At 40.2% G+C, this 10,263-nt stretch overlaps 1 protein-coding gene across 1 annotated transcript; it reads right to left on the bottom strand.

The window, feature by feature from the left end:
- Positions 1 to 1,096: 1,096 nt before the first annotated feature.
- Positions 1,097 to 9,897, bottom strand: b4galt3 (UDP-Gal:betaGlcNAc beta 1,4- galactosyltransferase, polypeptide 3). The gene is made up of 7 exons (XM_008413824.3): positions 9,615 to 9,897; positions 4,345 to 4,904; positions 4,010 to 4,245; positions 2,831 to 3,021; positions 2,627 to 2,749; positions 2,090 to 2,194; positions 1,097 to 1,468 (listed from the first exon to the last, which is right to left on the bottom strand). The coding sequence occupies exons 2-7, from the start codon at positions 4,625 to 4,627 to the stop codon at positions 1,120 to 1,122; spliced, it is 1,287 nt and encodes a 428-aa protein (XP_008412046.3). The 5' UTR covers positions 4,628 to 4,904; positions 9,615 to 9,897; the 3' UTR covers positions 1,097 to 1,119.
- Positions 9,898 to 10,263: the final 366 nt, after the last annotated feature.

Here is a 10,263-nt window from a genome sequence, read left to right as displayed (position 1 = left end):
CAGAAAAAGGCAAACGTTTGTTTGTAGCTATATCTACGCACAGTGCTTTGTTGTCACCATAACCACTTTAGATACTAGAACACTAGCTTGACATTTTTTCTTGATTTGTGCCTTATGTCACTGTCTGCAAGTTTTCTTCTTAATCTCACGCCTGACTAATCTAAAAGGAAACAATTTAAATAAAATAAAAAAACACAAGTAATATCAGAAGCACAAATCTATCCGTGTATCAAGAATATAGTCAAACTAGACACAACAACTATCATGCCACGTCATTTTCGTTATGTGTTTGAATACAGCTTACACTCCCATATAATTTGATTGTCTCTAAACTAAACGTCATAGAGAGAGAGGCACCAGACCGTAATGAAGGACATTAAACTAAAGGAGTACACAAATAAAGATGTATCTCTATATATAGATATATAAATATAAACTCTAGGATATTTCAAGAACTATGGAGTTGGTCAGTGATTGATCGATGCAAGCAAATATATAAAAACAGCAGTCCTGGAACAAGGGGCTTGTTCTGGTCCAGAATCAGCTGTGTCCTCCCAGCTGGCAGGAGAAGCCAAACCTACCCTATCTTAGCCCCTAAAAGCATCCCTATCAGTCTATAAAATGCGCATAAAAGAGAGAAGGCACAGAAACACAAACCCCTCCGTGGAGCAAGGTGGACAGACAGCAGCAGCTTTTTTTTTTCTTTTTTTTTAGCAGGAGGGAATCAGAGGTGCAGACTGATTGAAGCCGCCGCTCTGCAGATGTGTTGCCTGCAACTTGCAGTTCCAGTCTGTAGAGATCTACAAATGTCGGCATCTCATTTCCAGCTAGCATTTTGGATCTTAACAAAAATTCAATTGAGTTTTCTTCTTTGTTTTTTTTATCTTTCTACTTATGGTCTCTTTGCCAGTCAGTACAGTCAGCACCACATTCAGCAGATCATAACCCAGCAAAATGGGTTCAGTAGTCCTGAATCCACACCTGTAAATGAAACAGGCTGTGTGTTTGTGATCCAGTGCGTAACTACAGCAAATCAATGCTGCTTTCCATCATTTTGTCGGAGAGATAAAAAATGATGACCACTTTATGCTACAAGTGCAAGATTATTACATTTCATATTTATTTCATCACTCCTGCCTTTTCCTGTGTAGTCTGATTTGCTGTCTTCGACAGGATGAGTCCTGTCTTTTCACCAGATGGCTTGACCAAAGTGCTATTTTTTGCCACTGCTTCTTCTAGACTTTTCACTTGTTTGGCAGGTCCTTTGTCCTTGCTGGCGCTATGTGGATGGACAGGCGTTGCTTTCACAGCACTGTGAGCTTTACCCTGGGTCAATCGGGGGTCCTCTCCAATGTTGACGGTCAGGTTGGTGTAGAGCGGCTCCAGCTCCTTGGAAAGCAGCTCATAAGTCAAAGAGTTGAGGCCGTCAGAGTGCCAGTTGAGTCTGGTCTTTTTCAGGAGGTCGAATCTAGAATGACACACAGCACCTCGGGTTTTTGCACTCTGTGGTTTCTGACTCAAGTTTTAACAACTTTTCCTGGCATTCATGTTTTCTTTAGCTAGACTTCCTCCTTCTTTTGTTGTTGTTTGCAATTTCATACTTCATACGTTTTCTGTTTTGACTGTTATAAAATGTAACCCTAACTCTGAAGTTTGTTTGTTGCTTTTAAAAATACGCATAATGATCCGTTTAGCATTTTCAGCAACCACACTGTTTCCTCTCAGCCCACAATTTGTGTTTTCTCGGTCCAGTGAATATTCCAAAATGTAACACTCACAAAAAGTCATAGTTCTGAAATGATTACTGACAAAGTTTTTTTTCTAAAAGAATGTCTTTTTAACTTGTCCTTTTCTCCAAAAAGGTCACCAAGCTTTGATGAGGATTTTTAATTGTGATTCAACTGAAATGATTGTGGCTACAACTGTCATTTCGGTCTGTGGCTCTACTGCAATGTATTTCATCAGAATTTGTTAGTATTAAAGACAGTTTATTATTTCCATTTTTATTAAATAAACAACAATTGCATTTATTATTTCTTTGAAAATAAGATCAAATGTGTATAAATTGTGTGCCAGTTTTATCTAGTACCTGCGTGGATTTTGCTCATTGCCTTTGTCTCCTTTATGCTTGATCATCTTGTAATGGCCAATGGCCACTGGAGGGCGCACAATCTTCATACCAGACAACCGCACTCTGGATTGGCAGCAAGTAACAGGAGTCAACAGCAACAACAGACTCAGTCATAAAACTGACAGAAAAAATATTACAGCATAACTAATATCTAAGAAGGAAACAGAACAAATAAATACTTATTGTAAACTCTAAACGACCCTAAGCAGATCTAGTCCATGCAAACATACCCACTGAGATCACTCCAAGTGACACAAAAAAAAGTGGCAGCAATGGAAAGACATGAGGATGAAAAATGATGTCAGTACACACAAGTAAAAGCAAAAATATGCAGCAGTGAAATAAATGGTAAAAATGAAAAAAAAATGAATGAGTAGAGCAAAGCAAAAATGAAATGCAAAACGAGGAGAGAAATGCTTATGAATTCTCTATTCTTAGCCTGAACTCACAACTCTTATGCAAACATGCTCTGTTTGCCTCTACAGTGAGCTTCACCTGGCAGCGATGTCATCATCCTCTCCCCCCCAGCCCCAGTATTGGTTTGGGAAGCCATTCATCTTCATATACTGATCTGGGGTCACTGCAGACACACCACCGAAGTACTGAGGGTACGGCAGCCTAAGAGGGTCACATACCACTGAGTCATTGCAATGCAGCAACAATGAAATTCCACAAGCTCATTTCACTGTGTTCTTCTACCTGTATCTGAACTTGTCCATGGCCACAGACAGGTGTGTGGGAAACTGCTTGTGGCAGGTGTAAGTGTTGTGGTCGTTCTCTGGCAGCAGGTCGACATCGTGAAGGAAAATGCAGCTCCAGTCTTCATCTTTGAGAGCCTCCCGCACCCCTACGTTCAGCAGCTTGGCTCGGTTAAAGGTGCCGTTCCCCCACTGAAGCCAAACACAAAATCAGAGAGAAATCTTAAAATTGAAGGAACAAATAATAATACTAATAATAATAATAAGAAGAACTTTCTTTAACTGGTTAATATTTATTTTTGTAAGATGATCAGCATGTTTAGGAACTCTTGATATGATATGCTTTGTTGTGTTACGAATATTCATGCACAGTGGCTCATTTCTCTTAACTAATCTTTATAATGGGTAAGAGACACATGTTGACTATCGTAATTCAGGAAATGGCCAGTATAAAGTCACTGATCTCAGCCACAGAAGTCATTGAAGTGTATCAAAGATGACAATGGAAGAACAAAAGGTGAAGCACTGAGGCGCATCTTGAGTCTTCATAACAACCTTCAAAGCTGCAGTAAATAACTTTTGTAAAAAAATATGTTTTTGTTTTTTTTTTTACATATTTGTTAATCCGACACTATGTACTGACAGTATGTGATGGATAATCTGAGGGAAAAAAATTGAGCTCTTCTGCCTTCCCCCTGCGGTCCTGCTGCCATCTGCAGAAGTGCACCGCTATTGGTTAGAAATAATCAATAATTAGAGCCAGAAGGAGGGTCTTAGCACTGTCAAACATGCTCATGTACACACTGCACACTCTCCTCTTTGCTACGTGGCACAGCTCCTGCAGAGCCTGCTGTGAATGTACAGGCTAGTAAGCATGGCTACCAATGATGGTGGATAAACAGTTTCCTGCAATGTTAGCTTGTTTCTCTGCCAACAGCACAGCTGCAGCAAGCACCATTTTATATTGTCATTATAGTGTAGAAATTGTTTTTTTAATTTGACATTGAAAGAGACTTCTTGTATTTGTCGTTTTTTCAAAAAAGTCAAACTTTGTTGTTGATTTGAATGATTTGCATTATGCATCTTTCATGCATGTTGGTTTTCCTCAAGGGGAGAGAAAATGTAAACGTTCCACAGCTACACACATATTACAAAAACAGATGAAAACACATCACTTGACCTGCTGTACAATGTAGATGCTGTAGTGTATCTGCTGTCTTTGCAGGAAAGGGTGCAGGTGGTACAGAAGAGAACGTAGGTGGCTTATGCGATTTCGGAACGGCACCACTATTGCTGTGTGGTGGCGCGGTTCGCAGTCCGGAGGCCGGTACCGTCCACCAGGCAACACTAAAGGGTTCCTCTGTTGGATGTCCTCCAGAGACAGAGGGGAGGAAAGATGGACAGACACTGGTCCAACTGGGGAACAGAAAAAAGAGGGAAAAATTAAGTAACATCTTTCACTATGTCACTATTTACTATGCCTACCAGATTATATTCAACACTTCTCTCTCTCACCCAACAGGGGGGAAGGAATCGGGCAGTCTTTCAGCGGTTGTCCTGAAGCAGGAAGCCCAGTGCCAGAGTTCCGAGGAGGGGGCGGTGGTACCCCAAGGTGACTGAGGTTGGTGTAAACGTCATGAGGTCGAGAATAATCAAATTCTGGTTCTGTGGTGTGCACCAGAACAGACACCAGGCCTCTAAAGCCCCCGAGGGAGAAATAGAGCACAAAGGCAAACTGAAAGCCTACCAGCAAGGCTAGTGTGCACGGTGAGTCCAGAGAGCGCCCAAAGCAAGCCATCACAAAGACGAAAACTTTGCAGAGAAGTTCCAGGTTGAGGAGGAAGATGTTATGGTGAGAGGAGAGACCGAGGGAAAGGCAAAAAGCAGCTGGATGAAGAGGGTGGAGGGGGCGGTATGAAATGGGTGAGGAGAGACAGAAGGAGAGGAAGGGATGAAGGCAGTCCAGATTTCAAATGATGTCTTTATGCAGGAAGCAGGCATCGATCAGGTGGAAGGGGTAGAAGTAGAGGTGAAGCTCTGCCAGCACTGCCATCACCTTCTGGCTACAGATAACACTGTGAGGAAATAAAACAAGACGATCAGATATTATGGATTGGTCTATTTTGTAAATCACATTTTCAAAATTCTCAATACTCTCTATATATTAAGCATATCTAGCTACATGTGGTACCAAAGGCAGAGAAGGATCAGGTGGATGTAAACATTAAGACGTCTGCGATCACTCAGTACAAGCTGTAGCCTTGCTATTTGAAGCCTATCCAAAAATGGTAGGACTTTCTGTTAATACTGTAGTGGCATCCTTGTTAGTATGGAGGTTAAAAATCCATCATCACCAGCCCTACAACAAGATATCCCTCCTTGACACTATAGAAACTGGCTGTAGGGAAATTAGACCCGGAGACTGTCAGACACTTGATGCAGTTTTATCTCCAGTGGATTGCTATATTGATGATATCAGGTATTATACTAATGAACACCTGTGGCTTACCTAACCCTTAAAAACAAACCCAGAGATCAGAGTACTGCATTTTCCCCATCCCTCTGCACTTTTATTGCTGTTGTTTTTAAGTGTACATTTGCTCAAATGTACTCCTCAAATATATTAGTCAATGTCAGCAGTTCTGTCATTTCCTGTTTTTCCCTATTGTATCTTTTGCTGTGTCATAATCACACTAGAAAATTGATGCTGGAGTTGTAAAATCTGCATGCAAAGCATCAACAAATCAGAGCGACTATATGACGTAGTGGCCTGTAGGTGGAGCCCTGAAAAGACCGAAGTATTAGTGAAAATGAGTACGGCTAAATCAACAGGCCTTGATTCAGAAAAATGATCATTTTTATTAATTCATTAGACTTTTGTTTTAACCCTGTTTTCTGTGGTATGAATGTGCCGCTGTCGAGTCCTTTTTTTAATCAGTGTAGACATCGGTGAGGGTTAGCAGCAGGTTGTCAAATTGGGCTTGGGTGAGACAAAAACAGCACTGATATGGACCCTCGTCTCTGCCCAGCTAGTTTGTGAGTTTGTGACACTCACCAAACTCACAACACTTATTAATTATCTAGTGATTTCAAACAATGCTTTCAGTTAGTAGAGCAAAGACACTCTCTCGATATTCCAACACAAGGTGTTGGACACGTTTTTGACGCGTGAAAAACGGTCGGTCTGAATGCAGCATTACATGTCAATCACATGTCAATTCAAATGCAAAGTTTACCACTTTATTTAGAGTATGTAATGGTTTTTTTTATAACTTCAACAAAAATATTTAGAAAAATTTTTTCAGGAATTGGTGTTTTTCATCTTCTTCTGCACATCCACTTCTGCTTCAGTGACTTGTGTTTTTGTAGGTGTGCTGCTGTGTCAAAAGTTTAACTAAAGTATTTGCAATTGCTCGTTAGAATTTGTCAAATTTCTGTAGCTAGTATTTCAAAACTGCTCAAAGTTCAGCGTTAGAAATATGTCAATATGGTGTCCTTCCATGTTGTAATTCAACAAATTAAAAGTGTCAAATTTATTATAAAAACACTTTCTTGGTTTTATACAGCAAACTTGTTTCCAAAGAAAAAAATCACAGCTCAAAAAGGAGCTCTTGCTAACTTTCAGGGCTTTTAGGCACCTTTAAAAATAAAAAAAAGAAGTCGAAAACAACCCGACAGGACCGTATTAACTTCAAAGGTAACTGCCAAATAATTCTACGTCAGTGCTGCTCAGTAGTCTTCACTCAGTGTTACTATGTTGGCCACACTTTACCCTATCCTGCAGAAATAGGTCCAATTTTTCCTGCAAGGTCTTTTTCTTTGTCAGGTCTGTGTGACAGATGCAAACTCTTCAGCTGGCAGCCAACGCTGTGAGCTCGTCCAACTGCAGAGTCTGGATCAACTGTCCAGAAACTGTTCCAAGTAGCTGGCTTACTTTAGAAAGACTCAAAAACCCTCTGATGCCCTCAAGATACAAACAAGACAGTGCCATAGGCCAAGAACAATTTAATGTCTGACGAAGGTTCAATAAATCAGAGAAATGTCAGAAGGATGAGTCTAAATGTGATATTTCAATAAAAGGCTTATGTTTGTGTACACTGTCAGGGAGATTAAGGCATGTTTCAACAATGACTCATAATGCACAGAGGATAAGGAAAAGTCAAGTACTTTTTCAGGACACCATCAAAATTATTGTGAGAAAGGAGTGGAAAATATTGCCCACAAACTGTGAAACCAGCAGTGCTGTCAATGAACAACAACCCAAATCATAAATATGAAGCTTGATGCCTGCTGATTCTTTATCTTCCCAGACAATCCATGTTGTCTCAGATGAGTGATTCTTTGATTGCGGGCTGTTTCAGCTAGCATCGTGTTGTTTGCATTTCCGTTTTTTTTTTTTTTTTTTTGGAAACACTTTCACTTTAGAAACCTCTTTATCATTGAGGGCTGATTATCAACCAGTTCAGACATAGATCATTAAAGGCCTAACTGTGCTTTCACCAATGGAGCCAGTATTCGCAACTAAAATGCTGCTTCCAGAAAGTGCAGAAGAAAGTGAACCTTGCCTACACCACCTCAGCTGGTTGCAGTGAAGTCTTTCTGGTTGCCCTATCTTCAGTGAAACGATAAAATACTAAAGTTTGATGTGCGTGCATGCATATGGAGATCCTTGTGACAGAGGACGTGTTGGGATTGACTTCAGTCATCAGAAAGACAGGTGACAAAAATGACTGAGAGTAACAGCTGACAGCAGCAGTGAGTTGTCTGTGCTTTTTAATCTGTAGGGTGTTCTTGTCTGTGTTAATTATGAGTGAACCTTCAAATAACATGACGGTAACAGGAAGTCCATTGTCAAAATAGGCTTTCCCTAGCTGTTCTCTAATTTTAATTTTAATTCACTGACCTTCTGCACAATGCTTCACGCAGCAATAGCATCATGGTGCATTAAGGTGTGCAGTGTACATTACTTTAGCTAAACTGAAATAAATCATCAATAATAACACATTTGAAATCATTAACCATCCCTCTTATTCAACACTTGCTACATAGCATCCTTCACCATTGTCAATATTTGTTTTAATAAACACACTGACCAAAACGTCAATCACCTCTAAACAACAAAATCAGATTATTAGAAATTTTTACCACAGTCTTGATTAACAGCTGAAGTGCAAATGTGAGAAATTGTGAGCATCTTCAATAGCAGCATATTTTAAAATAACTCTTGTAACTAATAAAATGGTCACACTGATTGTCCAGTACCATGGACAGCTTCACCCAAGAGATTAGGTTCAAATTAGACTGGAATACTGCTGATGATCACAGTGGTCAGTAAAACTTAGGCCCACATACTCTGTGAGATCATTTAAAGACATTTTGAAGTCCATTTTACAATGTAAAACAGTATATTGTGCATAACATAAGAACCAATTCAGCTCCTAACATGGAATATCCAGCCAGTCATGGATATTATTTAGGTAGCTTTGATTAAGAACAAATCTGTTTCACTACGTTGCTGTTTCAGAAGACCATCTTCAAAATGTATTTGCTCAAAGTTGACGATATCAAATTGTACAGACAGACAGACAGACAGACAGACAGACAGACAGACAGACAGACAGACAGACAGACAGACAGACAGACAGACAGACAGACAGACAGACAGACAGACAGACAGATAGATAGATAGATAGATAGATAGATAGATAGATAGATAGATAGATAGATAGATAGATAGAGTCACCTAAAGAGAGGAGGCCTTAGAGGTTTGTTAGAGAACTTCAGAGAAGACCAAGGATTAAAGCAGATTGGACAAAAGTTTTTGCTAAAGTAGGATTAGGTTATATAACAATATCCCAAGTCTTGACCATCTCACAGAGTATCATTCAAACAATCATCAAAGGCAAACGTAGCACTAATTAGAGATATTGATAAGAGACTCTGTGATTTGGTAGAAGCCACAGAAACCCTTAGTTAGTTGGAAGAATTTCTAGACAGGCTATATTAATCATGCGCTCCAGACATCGACCCTTTAAACATGACTGGCAATAAGAAAGTCTCATTCGCAGTTTGAGTTTAATCATGCAGGGTGTACAGTAAACATATAGAAGAAGATGATCTGGCCAAAGGGGACTAAAGCTAGCACAGTTTTAGTCCTTTTCTTCAGAGAAGATAAGAAAGAAAACCTGTTTAGACGGTGCAAAAGTCTATAAATAATGCTGAACATGTTGAACTTGTGGTAATTAGTAGGTATTAATACTTTTGGAGTAAGATAAAGGTAGTGCGGCAGCTCATTCCTCTGTCAGTGTGAAGTCTTCTGCGAGCTAAAATAAGCTGGCCGATGACAAGCAGCTACAAACAAATGCCGTATTTGCTTCTTTATATAGAAAGGCTTATTTTCAGCTGCAACATTTCCATGGCCTGTGTGTCCAGTTGATGGGTGCAAATTAACCCAACATGTTTTTGCTCCCTGTTAGTGCAAACAATAACATGCCATATCATAGCTTGTTAAACTGGGTTTACATTGAAATCATTTCAGGATTTTTGCAAGCAAAATGTTTATATAAGGCGTCCAGGTGATCACCCCACTTCCATCCATCACTTGGCCTTTGTGGACATTCGTATGTGCCTTACTTAAACCTGTGTAAACAAACTACGCCAGTGAGGATCATTCTCAGTCAGCAGCCCCCATATTAGGTCAACAGTAGTTCACAATGACCCTCCCTGAAATTACTAGTTACACCATTCCAGGCTTCATCCGTGTTCCGCAGCTCCAGCGGACTCACCAGTACATCTCTGCGACATGTCAAATCCAGCCCCCGGCTTCCTCCGACTATCCGCAGGCCGCCGCCATCGAGCACGCTGCCAGATGCCGATGTTATGCTCACAGGCGCTGCACCCTCGTCTTCCCCCTTGTCTCCCCACCGAGGCGAAATCTCCCCGTTTGCTGCTCAGAGGCCGCTGCTGACGCTTTCATTCGCAAGGGCATCGCCGCACATCCGTCCACTTGTCAGTGCAGGCGAGCGCCCCTCTCCTCTGCCTCAACTAAACGCGTCTGATGGAGCTCAGGCGCACCACGGTGACGCACTGAGCGCCACATTTAAATGCGAAAGGAATTTCGCTCTTACGCTTCAATTAGATAGATAGATAGATAGATAGATAGATAGATAGATAGATAGATAGATAGATAGATAGATAGATAGATAGATAGATAGATAGATAGATAGATAGATAGATAGATAGATAGATAGATAGATAGATAGATAGATAGATAGATAGATAGATAGATAGATAGATAGATAGATAGATAGATAGATAGATAGATAGATAGATAGATAGATAGATAGATAGATAGATAGATAGATAGATAGATAGATAGATAGATAGATAGATAGATAGATAGATAGATAGATAGATAGATAGATAGATAGATAG

The sequence above is a fragment of the Poecilia reticulata genome, chromosome 7 (genome assembly GCF_904066995.2).
Source record: "Poecilia reticulata chromosome 7, P_reticulata-male-v2, whole genome shotgun sequence".
In the NCBI taxonomy this organism is placed as follows: domain Eukaryota; kingdom Metazoa; phylum Chordata; class Actinopteri; order Cyprinodontiformes; family Poeciliidae; genus Poecilia; species Poecilia reticulata.
The sequence above is the reverse complement of the archived record's forward strand: the minus strand, read 5'-3'. Positions and strand labels throughout refer to the sequence as shown.